The sequence below is a fragment of the Elephantulus edwardii genome, unplaced genomic scaffold (genome assembly GCF_000299155.1).
Source record: "Elephantulus edwardii isolate Elephantulus edwardi_28Jun2011 unplaced genomic scaffold, EleEdw1.0 scaffold00162, whole genome shotgun sequence".
NCBI lineage: Eukaryota > Metazoa > Chordata > Mammalia > Macroscelidea > Macroscelididae > Elephantulus > Elephantulus edwardii.
This window is the reverse complement of record NW_006399912.1, coordinates 7,240,315-7,257,311: the sequence shown is the minus strand read 5'-3', so window position 1 is coordinate 7,257,311 and position 16,997 is coordinate 7,240,315. Positions and strand designations below refer to the sequence as shown.

The window sequence follows — 16,997 nt, the reverse complement described above, 5'->3', positions numbered from 1 at the left end:
CATTCGGTTTATTTCAAATAATTAGTATTGGTTTCCCCTGGAAATCTTAACTGGAGAAGTCTTGTCATCTTTTCTCCATAGAATCGTGCTTGTATTACAACTTCCAGATACATAGCACTCCAACATGCTACAGACTATGTCACCAGAGCTCCTTGGCAGGGTGCTGTTGCTGTTGTTAGGTGCCATGCAGCGGTCCACAATTCACAATCACCTTATGAATAACAGATCTGAACCTGGCCTATCCTGCACCATCCTCTCCATTTCTGGCATGCTCCAGAATTTTTTCTTTCTTTTGGTAGGATCGTCATTTTCACTATGTTGAGTCTTTCTATCCATGAACAGAGATCATTTTTTCCATTCAGTTAGTTCTCTTACTGTTTCTTACTCGGTACTGATTTGCAGTTTTCTTTATACAGGCATTCTGTGTCTCTAGTTATATTTACTCCCAAGTATCTCAGTTTGTAGTTGGTTATTAGAAATAGTACTGCTTTCTTAGTTTCTTTTTCCATGTTTTTTTTTGTTACTGTAGGACAATCTCACTGACTTTTATATATTGATCTTATATCCTACCGTTCTACTAACTTGGTCTAATTAGTCTAATAGATTGTGTTTTTTTGTTTTTTTAATTGAGTGTTTAGATTAGACTAGAATGTAAGATTTAAGATTAAACTATAATGTTAAGGGGGAAGTAACTTTATATTAATAATAGAGTAACAACGAGAAACAGAGTGTGAGATTGGTCATACAATTAGAAAAAGTAAATTCACTCTCACCAAGCTATACTTTAATAAAATACTGAAATCATATATACTACTCTGTATATTCATAACAACAACGTAACAAAAAGAAATTTCAGGGGGAAAAACCAAACATGTGAATGACCCATGGTTCTATATTGGATAGTTTGCCGATCTTTAGTCTAGATGATATAGATGTACAGTGAGGCTATGGGGACAGACCAGCACAACAGCTACGTGGAAAAAGCAGGTGTGTGCACGGCGATAAAGATGGGAGGCACAGTAAGCCTTGAACAGCGGTATTGATATCTGGTGGTCTGTGCTCCTCAGATCATGTCCATCATGTTGGCCCAGAAGACGTCCTTGTAGTGCTGGGTTTGGCTCAACATCCCATCAGTGCATCCAACCTGGAGGACAAACACCCAGAGCTAAGGAAGTCAGTACCTGTGGCAGACGGACTACACCCACGCTGGGAAAGGACTTACCTTTGGAGGTGGCGCTGAGCCGGCTGTGCTTGAGCAGGACATTAGCCTGTTCTTGCGTTTTCTTCCTGTCACCATTCTCAGTCTTCACTGGTGAATGGCTCTCTGTCAGAGGGAACTGACTTCGAGTTATGCTTTTTCAACTCCCTAGCTGCATAGACCTGGCTAGCTGACTTAATGGTTCTGAGCACTCTGGGGTGGACAGGTATTTGCATCTTTAAATGTCACTTACATTTGAATTACAGGATGGTTCACTGGGTGGATAAAATTCTGTCTAAGGGATGTCCTGAAAGACACCAGACACTAAAATGCATTCTAAAACCTTTAGCTGCTATAATGCATCTTGCTTTGAGATTTAAGGTCCAATGTTTCACAAAGCAGGGCCTCTGGACTAGTGATGCCAGCAGCCACCTCTCAGGAGCCATGATGACTGTATGGTGTGTGCTGATCTGCTCACTGAAGGGATAGCATTTCTGACACCCAGATGCTCTGAGTGAGAAGGAAGGCAGTTTTACTCCCATAAAGTTCAGACCCTTGGAAACATAATATGAGAGGTCTACACTGTCTGTAGGATCTCTGTTAATCAGAGAGGAATGTGGCATCAGTATTGGAAGGAGATGCATCAATAATTTGTGTTTTGCAGATGACATAAACTTGCTTGCTTAAAGAGAGGAGGACTTGAAGCACATGTTGCAGAAGATAAGGAATGCTGCCTTCAGTATGGATTGCATCTCAATGTCAAGAATACAAAGATTCTTACCACTGGACTGATTGGCAACATGTCTGGAAAGGAGATTGAAAATATCTACAGTTACACATTATTGGATCCACATTTCACACTGTTGGTACCAGCAGTCAGGAAATAAGGAAACTCAATACACTGGGAAAATATGCTGTTAGAGATCTCGCCACATTTTTGAGGAGTAATGATGTCAGTTTGAGGACTAAGGTGCATCTGATTCAGGCCATAGTCTTTCCAAAAATTTGCTATGCATCTGAGATCTCAGCAATGAATAATGATGACAGAAGAATTGATCCCTTTGAGCTGTGTTGTAGGAGAAGAGTCCTGAACATCCCATGGACTCCTAAATGAACAAACAAGTATGTCTTGGAGTGGGTTCAGACACAGTGCCCTTTGGAGGCAAGAGTGATGAGGCTTTTCCTCATATCCTTTGGGCATGTAGCTAGGTGGGGCTATTCCATGGAGAAGGACACGATGCTTAGAAGGGTGGAGGGTCAGTCAAGGAGAGGAAGACCCTTGACCAGGTGGTTTGACACAATGATTGCTGCAATGGGCTCTAGTGTGTCAGGAAGAGTGAGGATGGCACCAGATACACCAGGGTTCAGATCTTTTGTTCATAGGGTCACTATGAGTTATATTTGTCTCGATAGCACCCAACAATAATAACAACAATGTTATGCTCATTTTAGAGGGAAGTGAGGTGATTCAAAACAAAGTAACTATCTCTACTGACTTAAAATGAAAATGGCAGAGTTGGGATTTGAACCAAAATCTATTTGAACCCAAGTCTATTAAGCCAGTTATTGCTGCTTACTATCTCTCTGATTTAATACTGACTAAACTGGCTTTTCAGAAGAAACAAGAAATGCTCTTTGTAAATATATATGCCTGGTGCGCTATTTAGAACACACTTATGTGCTTGGCTTGAATGCCCAAAGCCTTTTGCTGACCCCAACTCTTGAGCAGTTTTGAGTAAGGCCCTAAAGAAAGTGTTGTTGTTAGGTGCCAGTGAGTTACTTGTGACCCATAGCGATCCTATGAACAACAACTCTGAAACCTGGCCTGTCCTGAGCTAATCTCACTGACTCCAACACAGCAACCGCATTGCCTTGTTCCTGTATCAATCCATCTCATCCGGGATCTTCCACCTTTCCAAGCATGATGGACTAAGCACTGATCCCTCTGGTCACGTGTCCAAAGTATGTGATACGGAGCTTCAAAATCCTAGCCTCCAAGGTGAAACCTGGATTCATCCTCTCCGGACAGACTTATTTTTTTCCTGATAATCCATGGCATGTTCAAGACTTCTCCAGCACCACAACTCAAAGGCATCGATTCTTTTATCAGCCTTAGTCATTATTCAGCTCTCTAAATAATGCATAGCAAGTAATTGCAAAGACCATCCCCTCGATCAAGTGTACCTTAGCCTCTAGACTGGCATCGTTGATTCTCAGTACTTTGGAAAGGTCCCTGAGAGCAGTTTTACCTAATGCAATTCCTCTTTTGATTTTCTGACTGCTAGTGTCAAGAGTTTTGATTGTGGAGCTATACAAGCTGTAACAACTTCAGTCTCTTCTCTATCCATCATGTGTCTGTCAATTGGCACAGTGGTGAAAATCTTTGTCTTCTTGATGTTAAGCTTTAATCCATATTGAAGACTAGAGTCCTTGACCTTCTGCAGCAAGAGCTTCAGGTCCACCTCAATTCCTGAAAATCCTTTTCAATTCGGTAAAAGCTTGGACTACCTCTTCCAGCCACTGTGTTGGTTCTACCTACTTGTCCTCTGGTCATTAAAGAAGATGGTAGCTGGGGAGTTGGTGGTAAAGATGGAGGAACAGGAATTGTGTTTAGGTAATATGAGGTCTCCCATCTTTGCTTGTAGACCAGACCACACTGTAAAACAGTCTTCCCAAGAACAAATTATCTGTATACTTGGAAACTAGGACAGCTTTTGTGATCAGGTTGTAAAGAGGTGTTTACAACACAAAGGCAGACAGAATTCACCAGTTGCTGCTTGAGGTGTTAGAACGAGAGTCTTCTCTCCATGAAAATTACAGCCTCTCAAAAACCACTGGAGGTTCACCTATGATTGATTCTGACTCAGTGGCATTCAAAACCAAAAAGAAAGTGTAGATTATGTGCGAAGATGTCTACAGAATCATTATGTCCTGACACAGCAACGTACAGACTGCTGTCATGTTATTTGACTAGTGGCAGGATAGCTGCTAACAGGGTGTATTAGGTTCCTAATCTATCTAAATACAAATCCCACGTCCAACACTAACTACCTCTGTGTCTTCTGGTAAAACAATGAAGCTTATTTGTGCCTCAGTTTCCTCAACATTACAATGAGGATAGTGGCACCTACCTCAATATTGGGTACACTGGAGGGCACAAACATTAAACCCTTGCTTAAAAGCTGGAAGACTGGTACTTCTAACCCATCCAGAGATGCAACAGAAAGCAAATTGCCTGATATACTTCTGAAAGATCACAGCTTTAACTGTGTACCTTTGAAAAAGTATGCCTCATTTTCATTATCTATAAAATATAGACGGAATTATCTAACCATTAGAGTCCTATATCATGTGTGTGTGTGTGTGTGTGTGTGTGTGTGTGTGTATGTACGTGTGTTTATATTTTCCAAAACCAAATAACCAAATTTTTCTTGATCAAATGTGATTAATACCAAGTACGTAAGGATAGTGCATTGTTGAACAATCAATATAATTCACCATATAAATAAAGCAAAGGAAAATAATTCCTTGATCAAGTCAATGGCTCAATGGATACAGAAAATTCATTTGACAAAATTCAACACTTTTCTGAGAGAAATGCTTATCAAAAAGAGAAGGGAAAGTATACATATATATATAAACTCAGTGGTCAACATTATTCTCAGTGGAGAGGTAATAAAGGTATATTACCCATCAGAACAGTAGTCAGACAAAGATGCCTTTTATCACCACTTTTATTCAATATAGTGTTGGAAGTTCTCACCAGAGCACTAATTCAAGAGAAGGAGATGAAAGGCATTCAAAACAGTCAAAGTAAAAATATTTCAACAACTAGTTAAAGTCATCTTACATGTGGAAAATCTCTAAAACTTAGGGAAAAAATTAGTAGAACCAGTTGAAGAGTTAACACTTTGAAAATGTCATTGGGCTGTAGTGGTACTAGCAAGGTAGCACTTGTAAAGTCTAAGTGTAGAATTCAGTACACATAAAGGACTCAATAATTGCCAACTTTTGCTTTGATTATTTCAAGCTTCTCATCTAAAGAATCCAGTATCCTTCCCAAGGATACTTGCTGTGATTTTTCATTGGAAGAGAGGACTCAGTGTTTTATCTGGTCCAAGAAAAAGTGGATGTCAAGCTACTGGTTCCCTCTTATTGAGGTGGGTTGTCAGCTCCTTCTCTGCCTTTTTTTAAATCTTCTGCACGTCTACTAGCCCAGAAGACCAACAGTCTAAGTGGCATTTCCATTCACGAGGTAGAAAATATTTTGTCCGTGGGTTGTCATAATAATCAGAACAAAATCATACCCATTGCTGTCATTCTCAGCTTCATTATATTACGAGGTTACACATCTTTCAGGCAACAAACTTGCCTACCTTTCTCCTGTGGAGAGACTGGTGTATTTGAACTGTCAATCTGTCAGATAACAGCTAATATATTACATACCATGCTACCCAGGTTCCTTTCAGGTTGGAAAAGCAGAATTTCTAAAAGATTTTCCCTACTCTGAACTCTCTGGACTTTTCCATTTCTGTTAAATTAGAGGGAGAGACACCAGCTGAAACACACTGGGTATTACAATCATCTAAAGAATTTAATCAGCCTCTATATTTTAAAGAACATCTAATTAATGAATGGAAAAAGGGATTTGCCATTCATTAGGATCCAGGATTTGCATGTATTTGTACAGGCTCAGAGACACTTTGGGCGTCATCCAGAGACAAGAAAGACTGAGCTGAGCCAGAAGAGGCTATGCTTTGACAAGGACGGAGTTGCAGAATGGATAAGTAGAATGGTAGATAATACCAGTTATTGAGCGTAACGTAGTTTGGGAATTATCGCCATTACTGCCACAGCTGCTACAGCTGGTAAGGCTTTGCATCAAGTATTGACGCCTTAGTTTATGTAAAAATGTGGCTTTAAGATTCAGAAAAGATATGGATTTTTCAAAGACAAATAAAAATGAAATGTAGTTGGACTACTACACAGTTTTGTGTTACTCCAGTAAAGTGAAATGATACTGAATGGAATGAATCCTGGTAATTTCATAGATGCTATACTGAAATTACACACTCAGATTCATTCTACTTTTGATAAGCAATTGGATTATTTTAATAACATATTCTGCAAAGAATCATTCTGATCATATGGAGATTTTTAGAAGTATTTTTGTGAGCTTATTTTGCTTAATTTGTTATAATTGTGTATAAATGATGGAGAAAATAAAAACAGGCAAAAATGAATCAAAGAAAAGAAGAAACTGTGTTTATCTAGATGACAACATAATTATGATAAAAAACAAATGGAGGAAAATGTGGGAAGACAAATTTCAAACCAAGTAGTATATGATATAACATACGCTTAAATGAGGAATTGAAGAAAACACAAAATACAAGCTGGAATTCCTCTTGGGATAGATCATAGGAAATGAGCTGCATCTTGCAGACAAGAGGCAGCTAAAGCCCCCTGCAGAGGGAGCATTTTGAAGTCTGTACTTATGAACTATTTCCTTCCTGAGCTAAGCATTAGGCTGACGGTAGAGGGGAAATTGGCTTCATTTAAAAAAGAATTCTCTTTATGATTTATTTCCCTTGATTCTAAATAAAGGAAGCTGGGTTTAGCTCTTCAGTTGTTGGAACTGCTGGCCTCCTGCTTTACTTCTGTTTACTTCTACATTCTTAGTGATCTGTCTTGTTTTTTAAACTTTACACTCAGTCAACAACACAATGTGAATAATTACTTGAAATTAGGAGGTTTGTTTCCTATCATCAGTTTTTGTTTAAGGGAATAGAGAAGGGATGGTTTGGAGAACTTTCTGGTCTCTAGGAATGCAGGTCATTTATTCCTTCATGGACTTCATTCCCAGGATGTTTTGTGTTAGCTGGATAACCAGTGGAGAAGTGGGCCCCCAGAGGAAGTGCAGTCAAGAACAGAAAGGAGGTTCAATCACCTTAACTGGACAGACTCCCACATTCCCTGTAAACCCCAACAATATAACATGATGTATTTAGATTGTTTATTTCATGGAATGGGCTCTAAGAATACCTGGGATACTAAACATATAAATTCCATGTAACCCAGCTATCCCACTACTTGGAATATACACTGAGAAAATGAGAACTGAGGCACAAACTGAGGTTTGTACACTAATATTTATAGCAGCATTAATCACCACCACAAGAACACAGAAACAGCCCAAATGTCCAACCACAAAAAAAAATGGATTGAGAAATTATGGTACACAATGGAATACTAGGCAACATGCAAGTGAAATGATTTTGTAAACTCTTCCCTAACTTGGGAGAGACTGGAGCACATTATGCTGGGTGAACTAACTCAGTCCCACAAGGATAAATATTGTATAAAAGCATTATTGTAGAGTGAGTATAAGGATCCAAGAGGGGTGGGAGAGGTTGGAACCAGAGAGATGAGGATGTTCATGGGGAGGAGAGATTAATCATGGGGTTATAAAACTTGATGAGGGGGTGAGGGAATTTGATAGAATTTGTTCTTGAAAACAATGTATTCAAATTTTGTAAATAAACGATTACAAATTAAAACAATATAAAAACAACCCCCTTGACTTTTATTTTCAAATTAAAAAAGTCCTTATATTAGAAAAGAAAAAAGAATACCCTAGATTGAATGGAAAGGATTGAAAGGGTATATCTCATTTCAATTGGTATTCTTGGATCCATCTTTCTCAAGGGAAATTTAACCTTGGTAATTGTCTCTGTAGGTCGGGTAGATGTCCGTATGCTTGTGGGTACTTTTCCAAGGCATATAGGAAGCCACCTAGCACTGCACTCGCAAGAGCAGTACCATGGAGAGATGAATCATCTGGGGAGAGAATGACACAATTTAGTGAATGCAGGGGCACCGATTATAGCCTTTATTGTACCCCATTTTCATATGTACGTCAACAATTATTGCAGCCAGCTTGCAGGGACTGTATAAATGCTGCTGGTGCCTCACACAGAACCCCTCTCCAGGGTACTTCAGCTGCTAGGAATGTTGATTGTCAGTGACTCTTTCATTAGGAAAATAATCTTCATCCCATTGAAGCTTTTTACTTAGGAACCTCTGCTCATTCCCCAAATGATTTCCACCACTCCCCTGTCAGAGTGTTGTACTGTGGTCACTTACGTGTTGCTATGATGCTGGGAGGTTGGCCATTGGAAGAGGCCTCTGACATATTGAGGACTCAATCCAGACCACCACCAAGAATCACAGATCACCATAAGGCAAAAAGGTAAATCATATAAACGTTCTGGTTGTTTCACAGATATAAATCCTCAACCCTAAAGTGTTGATCATAGCTCAATGTAAAGAAAAGATTCACATAACAGATCGTGTTTCTTTCAATCCATAATCAGTATCTGTAGATCAATGTGTGTAGAAGCTGTACATTGAATCAGAAAGACTGAAAAAGACTTGATGCCTTTGAACAGTGTGTTGTCCAAGAATACTGAATATTCCCATGAACAGTCAAAAGAAGAAATCAATCTTTCCAGGAAGAAGTGCAGTCTTAGTGACCCTTAGAAGAAAGGAAGGTGGGCTCTGTCTGGGATATTTTGAGCATGTTATCAAAGGGACCAGTGTTCACAACAGGAAATCATGATTAGAAAAGTGGACAATCAATGGGGAAAATGAAGCATTTCAATGAGGTGTGTTGTCACAGTGAGAGCAACAATGGGCTTAAGCAGTGAGAGGGCGTGAGTATGGTGTGAGACCTGGCATTGACTGGTCTTTTGTGTGTAGGGTCATTAATGGAGAGTAGACAAGAGTGTTCAACAACACAGCACTCCACTGTGCTCCTCTGTGCTGTGCAAAGCCCCATTTCCCTCCCACCTTCGTTTGTGCAGGTGTACATGCATATTTCACAGTCTCCTGTGCACCTATCACACAAGATCCCTGCCTCACTTTGTCTAGAATGTTCAGTCCATCCCTATGTCTCATTCTTCACTCCACCACCACTTACAAGCTGTGCTGAAGCATCCGTCTGTAGCCTTCTGCCAGTGGAAGATATTCACAAACCAGTGGGATTTGTAAAAATCAAAGAATCCAGCAGTTCCACACAGCATGGCTGAAACAAAGAAAGAGAGGGGGTCATTCTGTATGGCCTACCTCCTTGGTTCACCTCCTCCACCAAACCCCATCACCTGGCTCTTCCACCAAGGTCCTGTCAGCCCAGAAGATGACCCATGAAAAACTAGCTGGAAGAAGCACCCACAGCTCCACCCTCACCACAGAGGCTCCTCGATTTGTGCTCTGCTTCTTGCTTGGGGTCTAGGTCAAGGATGTTCAAGGTTGGAAATGATCACATGATCTGAAGGTCAACCCCAATAGATAATTATATTAAAATCAGTTCATGGCTAATAAAATGTGTATGAGGGTCAAAGGGGGGAAGGAGTGGTAGAAGAGGTGTGAGGATGGGGGTGAAAATCATGGGATTGCAGAATTTGATAGGTGGAGGGAGAGGATGAAAGAAATGGGAAAGATACATCAGGAATCTGAAAACACAGGGTAATGGGGGCATAGTTCAAGGGTGACTGATTTTACAGAATACAATGAGTGGGAATGATTGTACGAAGCAATGTGAAACACAATGTAAATGCATTTTGTACACATACCAATATAAAAATATAATACATGGGACATACTAATACTCAATAATTCTTATTGTATCCAATATGATAATGAATTATAGAAATGATCTGTGAAAGTATAGTCTTAAAATCTACTTTTAAGAACAATATTTTAAATAAAAATATTTTAAAATATCATTCTCTGAATTAGCCCTTATACCTAAGTGTAAAACCCAAGGCTTCCCTTCTGATCTCATCTCTGAGTCGTTCAGTCTGCCTTTGTTCCATTAGTCTGTCCAGAGTTCAATAACTGGGACAGTTTGGGGAGGTAGGAAGCAAATCTCTTAGATGAAATATGGAACACATTCAATTATCTTGGAATTTGAGTCCCTTTTCACTACAATAAAACCTATGAAATTCAGAATTGTTATATAAGACCTGTTACAAGATGAAAACATTTTTCCATTAAATCAATTGGTTGAAAGGCAATAAAAGTTAACCCTGTGGAAGTTGGCAAACTGTGAGTCTTGAGAACCAAAGTACTTTCCATTGTATAAATCGATCACATGTGATACTACAAAACATTTTATCTGAAATAAACATTTATCTTTATTGGGAATTTAAATCCAACTGGAAATCTGGTATTTTCACTTCCTATATAGGAAATGCATCAGAGAGTTGGACAATGACCAAAGAGGATACAAGGAGAATTGATGCCTTTGAGCTGTGGTGCTGGAGAAGAGTACTGAGAGTACCATGGACTGCTAGTAAAACAAACATATTCATCCTGGAAAGGGTTGAACCAGGCGGCTCCTTGGAGGCAAGGATTCTGAGGCTCCGTCTAATATACTTTGGACATGTTGTAAGGAGGGACCGGTCCTCAGAGAAGGACATCATGCTTGGGAGGGTGGAGGGACAGTGCAGGAGGGGAAGGCCCTCTATGAGGTGAATTAATGCAGTGACTGGGGTAATCGGGATGGGTATGTCAGAGACCGTGCAATTGGCACAGGACAGAGCAGAATTTAGGGCTGTTGTACATAGGGTCGCTATGAGTCACAAGTGACTTGATGGCACATAACAACAACAACAACAATATAGAAAAATTCTTCGTATACACACACACACACAGACACACATACAATTGAACATAAATATTACTGTGTGTATACAAGCGTATGTTTCCAACTGTGTCCGCAAGTGTGCATAAATATATGCCTGCCTGGGGTTTTGCATGTTCATGTGTACATACACATGTCTTGAATTCATGTGCACATGTGCTGTCATATACATGTCAATGTGTGTAGACATTTATTTCTGAAAAATAAAGACCCTGCTACTTTGAACAAGAAGTGAGGGACTTACTGGTTTCCAAAAAATGATCGCGATAGGAACTGTGGTATTTGCTGTTTTCAATTTCTATATTCTCTTCCATCAAGTTGGTACAGAAGAAGTTCATGTAGTCTTGGGTGTTTGCAAACATCCCATTTGTGCAACCAATCTGGAGGACAAACCCCAGAGACAAAGAAGTCAGCACCAATGACAGATAAGGGCGGCCACCGCTCCTGGGAAGGATCTGCATTCTCAGGTGGTAGGTCAAGTGGCTGAACTGGGCAGAGCTTCACCCTATTTTACAAGATTTATCAGGATCTCCACTCCCTCTTTGGACTTTGTCACTCTCAAACTACTCTGAGTGAGAGAGAGGAGAGTTCAAGTGCTGACCCTACCCTGTCCTAGACACTTGATCTTGGCCGGCGGGGGTAAGCATTCTGAGTCAGGGACAGCACATCTCCAGTGATGCCAGGAGGACAGGACTTGAGAAACGTCTTTACAAAGTTCCATAGTCCCCTGTCATCAACCCTGATAAGCTGTTAACGAAGCATTATGCTTACACTGAAAAAGAGATGAAATTATTGAAACTTCAATCCTCGCCACTGTCAGTCCATCTCATTCAAAGTACTCATCTCTTTTTACTGGCCTTATATTTCACTGAGCATGGAATCTTTTTCTAACTCATGCTGATCACATCGCCATAGGACATGAGACAAGCCTTGCCTCCTCAGAAGTAAGCAGATTCTCACGAGAATTTTGGTCACTTCCTTAACTGAATCATCGAGGATGCTTATATCATAGTCTCTTGTATACCCATCTTGTTCTCCCACACACCTTGCCAAACTCATACTTACCATTTCAGAGAAAAGGAAGTACATCAGCTGGAAGATTCTCTGGCCGTGTGTGTTGACAGGCTTGGTCACTATGTACCTGCAGGTGTCTGAGTATGTGCAAGATTCGGGGTGACCACTGGCAGGGAAAAGGTGTTGTGAGTCATTAAAAGGAATCTGACATCATGGAGCTTCCCATTCATGCCTACAGCTCCTCTGGGTATGATCATGTGCTGGTAACTACTCTCCTCAGGCCCTGACATCAACTTGATTCCGATGCAACAATTCTATAGAAGAGAAATTCTACCAAGTCTTAAAACTTGCAAGTCATCTTTATGGAAGCTGGCTGTCTCATTTTTCTTCCCCTCAGAAGCTTATGGGTTTGGAGAACCTATCAGGCCTGCCTTTCATTGGTTCTGGTGAAACATTCTTTTAGATCATGTAACCCTGGTATGTACGCTTGCTGTAGAGAGGAAATTCATGGTTGCTTTGAAGCCGAACACTGTGACACTGATGAGTCAAATGCGAGAATGGTTACCCATGGTGGACAGTGTTTGGTGAAGCTCCCCAATTAAAACAAGCTTGGAAGCAGAAGAGGCATCCACTTCCACAATAGCTTGCCTCTGGAAACCCTATGAGCCTGGAGAAAGGACAAAAGTTAGACAGGAGGTGTCCAGGACTTTCATTCATAGGGTCACTATGAGTCGCCTGTGACTCAACGGCACTTAACAACAACAACAACAACAACAACAACAACAACAACAACAACAACATATTTCACTAAAGGTGCTGGATTGGGAAGAGTACCCTGAATAAAATGAGGGAGAAGGGAATCAAGATCAGTCAGAACAATGGATGGAGTGCACGAGTGGTGAGGTTGGGCCATAAAGGATACAGTGGTGTGGACGGAAGAGGTGAGCTTTGTGCAAAGTGATGAATGAGCTGAAAAGGGCCAGGATAGAGGAAGGAGGAACAGGTGTCTGTGATTCCTGGGCACGTGGACTGAAGTTTGCATAGACCATTGGATTTAGAGCAGGGGGACCTTCGAACCCAACGAGAGCGCTTTGAGGTCTATAGGGAGTAGGGTTAGTCCTTTGAACCCACCTGCTCTGCAGTAGATTCACTATGCATTCCTCACTTATATTCGCCTTCAGAGGTTCTGGGAGGCTTAAAACATTAAGAATCATTGTGTCATGGGTAAGGAGCAAAGGTTGAGGAACCTTCCAGAAATCTGCTTGGATGATCCATTCAAATTCTAAAAGAGAGAAAATTCAAAGTAGTGCTGGACAATGGCAGAGATAAGAATAACTAACTACCCAGTGCCTGAGATATAAAATATACATCCAGTCAAGGGGCTTCTTTAATATTAGATACAGGCCTCAGAAAGAAAGCTGCACGGGGTAAGTTACAGTTCGCGAGTGTTTCCGACATAAGTGTGCACTGGCTGATTCACCTTCACTCTAGGTTCTGAGATTGAGATGGAATTATATTAATGCCCCACATCAAGCTGACCATGAGCCCTTCCACAAGCCTGTTTGACTTCAAGTCATTTTTTTTTGGGGGGGGGTACATTTACCACAAGTCATTCTAGAAAGACATTAATTTTTCTTTTTTTTTTTAAATCAGGCATAGAGCCTAACCAGGCTACTGACTTTTCTTGTACTATGCGTTATAAAATCATTGTCAACTCAATACAGGCCTGTAGAGTGAAGAAAACGATCCTGAATTGTCTTCCAAAGACCATCTTTAATGAAAGAGAGGGCCTCCCATTTTAAACCCACTATACCACAGTAGATTTGAGTTCTGCAACTTATCGTTGGCATTTTAGCAACACAATACAGCACCACCAGGTCTCTTGGCTTAGATAAAATTGAAAGCATCATATATGGAACCTTGAGAAATTTTACAATTACTACATGATTCAGGAGTGGCACCACTTCCTTAAATAGCTTGCCTGCAGACACCCTATGAACCTGGAGAAAGGATGAAAGTCATGCAAGTGCTGAGGCCTTTTCATTCATAGGGTAACTATGAGTCGCCTATGACTTCATAGCTCTTAACAACAGCAACGCTTGATTCCTTGGATTTCAGAATCCGTGGGTGTTGCTAATGGTTAATGTAAGTGGATTCTAATCAAAAGCTTAGAGGTTCCAATTCATTGAATAGCCTCAGAATACAGGCTTTGCAATCTTCTAACATATCAACCATTGATAATGCTATCAGTGACAGTTCTCCTCTGCTACCCATGAAGTCACCTGAGCTGAAGTTGATGAATTAGTAATTTGGACCCACACCAGCCATTAATACAACATAGTACTAATGTTATAAAATGACCTTTATACGGTGACTCCATGCTAACAAGAATAGACACTAGTGTAGTTTAGGAACCAAAGAACATTATAGCAAGATGCTAGTCTTTGCAGTAGAAGCGGTTCGATTACTGTCTAGATCTTCCACACTCTGGTATAAACCACGATTCTAGGATGAGGACTACAATTATGGGAGTGGGAAGCCTAAACTTGACTGACATTCTCCTTATTGAAAAAGTTGATGACACACTGTGATAGATGGAGAAAAAGACTGACGTTGTCAACTAGCTCATTTTACTTCACTTCACAATCAACATGCTAATAGCAGTCTAGACACCAAAAGATGTGGTGCTCTTGGCAATGTGCTGTCAAGGACACTCTGATTACCATGGACTGCCCACACAACAAGCCAACCGCTCTTGGAAAAGTGCAAACAGTGTCCTCAGAGGCACAAGACAGGTCAAGGCTCAGATCTGGTGTTCATCAGGTCACTATGACTCTCAACTTGCTGATTCCTAATAACTACATGGGAGGGAGGGACCTTCTAATCTAGAGTCAAGTCCAGGTGAAACACTTAAACAGCAATTAGGCTTGTCTAGGGTGATAGGTGGTTCTGACCATCCCATGCCTCAGAGGAGGCTGTAACACATTTATTAGGTGGGTACTTACCGCTTAGGTTGTTAGATAAAGCCTCGAACAGATGAGAACTGGATCTGTTGAAAAGCTCCTCCAGTTTCAGGGAGAATGTCTTCATCTTTTTGCTTATTGGCTCCATCACGGAGTTCCTGGCCCATGGCTCAGTAACGCCTTTGACATACGCTAGAAAGGAAAACAATTAGTCCATTCTTCCATGTGTGCAGGAGAAGTATGTAGGTATAACACTTACTGCATTTGCTTTAATTGCATCTCCCTCTAAAATGTATATGTGCATCCTATCTCACAGTTCCTCTCACTTGTGACCACTAGCGGTTGTACTTCTGCCCCTCAAAAAAATATTGTTTTAAATCCTAAGCCCTGTATTGATTACAATTCCATTTGGAAATGGCTTTCCTTTGCCATGTAAATGATTGTGTATTCGCACAGGATGTGTATTCAGTCAATCTCCTTTGAAAGAGAAAAGAGATTAAACAAGGGAATAAATATTCAGCGATGAAGGGAGAGAGAGGGTCCCAGCAAGAATGCCTGGGAGTCACACAAGGACCTTCCTACAAATCCAACAGAGACAAGTTAGATCAGCTCAAAGTTTGGTGCTTCTTTTCCTGCCTCACCCTAGTCCATGCTGGTAGATGGGGGTGCAGATGTAAATCTGGGGCCCATCTAGAGGGAAACCTGGTATACAAGGGTTACAGCAGGAAATGTGAGGAGACCACATGGTTGTGAAGTCAAGGTGTTGCTCCAGGGACTGAAGCTGATTTGTCCTGTAACCCAACCTCCTGTGGAACCCAGACTTTCCAAGTGTGAGCAAACTCTGCCACCACCACAGAGATGATGGGTGGTTTGGGAAATGCACTGCTCACATCCCAGCTGAAGGTGCTGCCATCTTCAATCTTCCAAAGCTCAAAAGCACTACTCTGTTCTCTCAGCACCGCCCGGGAGCTTCTTCTGGAGCAGAGGAAACTCAGATTGGAATTCAGCTTTGAGGGTCTCTATTCTCAGGACCCCCATCCTGCCACGGGAGTAGTCACCCCATCAATGTGCACTGAAAGAAGACACTCTGATCTCCGCTTTGCTCGTACCATGGTAACAGAGAAGCGCAAAAGATCTTTAACTATAAAAATAACAACATGCAATTTTTTTATACTATCAAATTGAAGTCATATGTCTAAAATATATTGTCCATAAGCGTCTCGTCCAGGTCCGGGACATTCAGGAGAAAAGTGTCACTCATTTGTTCCTCTCCATGGCCAGAGCAGACTACTCATCTACCTGATGGTCACTGGACTCCTGGAGTGCACACTCGGTCAGAGTAGAGCATGACTGGGACCCCACTCACCTTGCAGAATTCGGAGACAAATCAAGTCATCCACAAAGAGATCCCCCTTCTTCTCCAGGCAGGTAGTAGATGCATTCAGGGAGGACAGGATCACATCTGCCATACGCATTTTTTCTCTATCAGCATGGTTTTTAATATCTTTCAACACCGAGTGTGATGATGTTGGCTGCAGCAGTGATGAGGTCAGCAGAAGGAGCGAGAGCAGCAGCCCAAGGAAAGACATGGTTCCTTCCGCTCTTACAATGGCCAAGCACTTTTATAACCAACGTCTGGGTCAGGATGGCTCTCCCACCTCCACTCGGCTCCTCCTCTAGTAGAAATCAGATAAGGGTGAGATAAGACTCACCTGTCAGTGCTGACTGACACACCTTGACTCAGCAGAGGCTTTTGGGAAGGAAAACTGCTGCAAATTACCTTGTGCTCTACTAACAAAACATCACCGAGTACTGTTCCACCTTTATGATCTTTGATATATCACAGTCCATTGTCAAGAGCAGTGGGCCAAGCCAGCCTATGTATAAGATGATCTTACATATGTTACTTTCTTTAACTTAAGAACACTGGCCTTTAGGTTTTCTCTTGAGCCATTGCTATCATCATTGGTAGATGTTGTCAAGCTGCCTACCACTCACAGCAACTCAAAGAACAAGAGATTTGAACCTTGCCCTGTCCTGAGCCATTCTCCTGATCTCTGACAGGATCGAGTCCACTGTTACAGAAACTGTTATCAGTTCTTCCTGTCAAGGGTTT

The 16,997-nt window shown here is 41.2% G+C and overlaps 1 protein-coding gene across 1 annotated transcript; it reads right to left on the bottom strand.

Annotated features, from left to right (window-relative positions):
- Positions 1-7,901: 7,901 nt before the first annotated feature.
- Positions 7,902-16,470, bottom strand: LOC102873152 (UPF0764 protein C16orf89-like). The gene is made up of 7 exons (XM_006895244.1): positions 16,248-16,470; positions 14,924-15,073; positions 13,050-13,200; positions 11,970-12,084; positions 11,149-11,284; positions 9,180-9,284; positions 7,902-8,038 (listed from the first exon to the last, which is right to left on the bottom strand). The coding sequence occupies exons 1-7, from the start codon at positions 16,468-16,470 to the stop codon at positions 7,902-7,904; spliced, it is 1,017 nt and encodes a 338-aa protein (XP_006895306.1).
- Positions 16,471-16,997: the final 527 nt, after the last annotated feature.

Excerpts from the sequence above, each read along its gene's own strand:
- LOC102873152 (XM_006895244.1), bottom strand. The coding sequence starts at position 16,470 with ATGTCTTTCCTTGGGCTGCTGCTCTCGCTCCTTCTGCTGACCTCATCA. Across the intron at positions 13,201-14,923 it reads TTTATCTAACAACCTAAGCG|AATTTGAATGGATCATCCAA; the intron begins GTAAGTACCCAC and ends TCTCTCTTTTAG. Across the intron at positions 8,039-9,179 it reads CGGATGCTTCAGCACAGCTT|ATGATTCATCTCTCCATGGT; the intron begins GTAAGTGGTGGT and ends TTCTCTCCCCAG.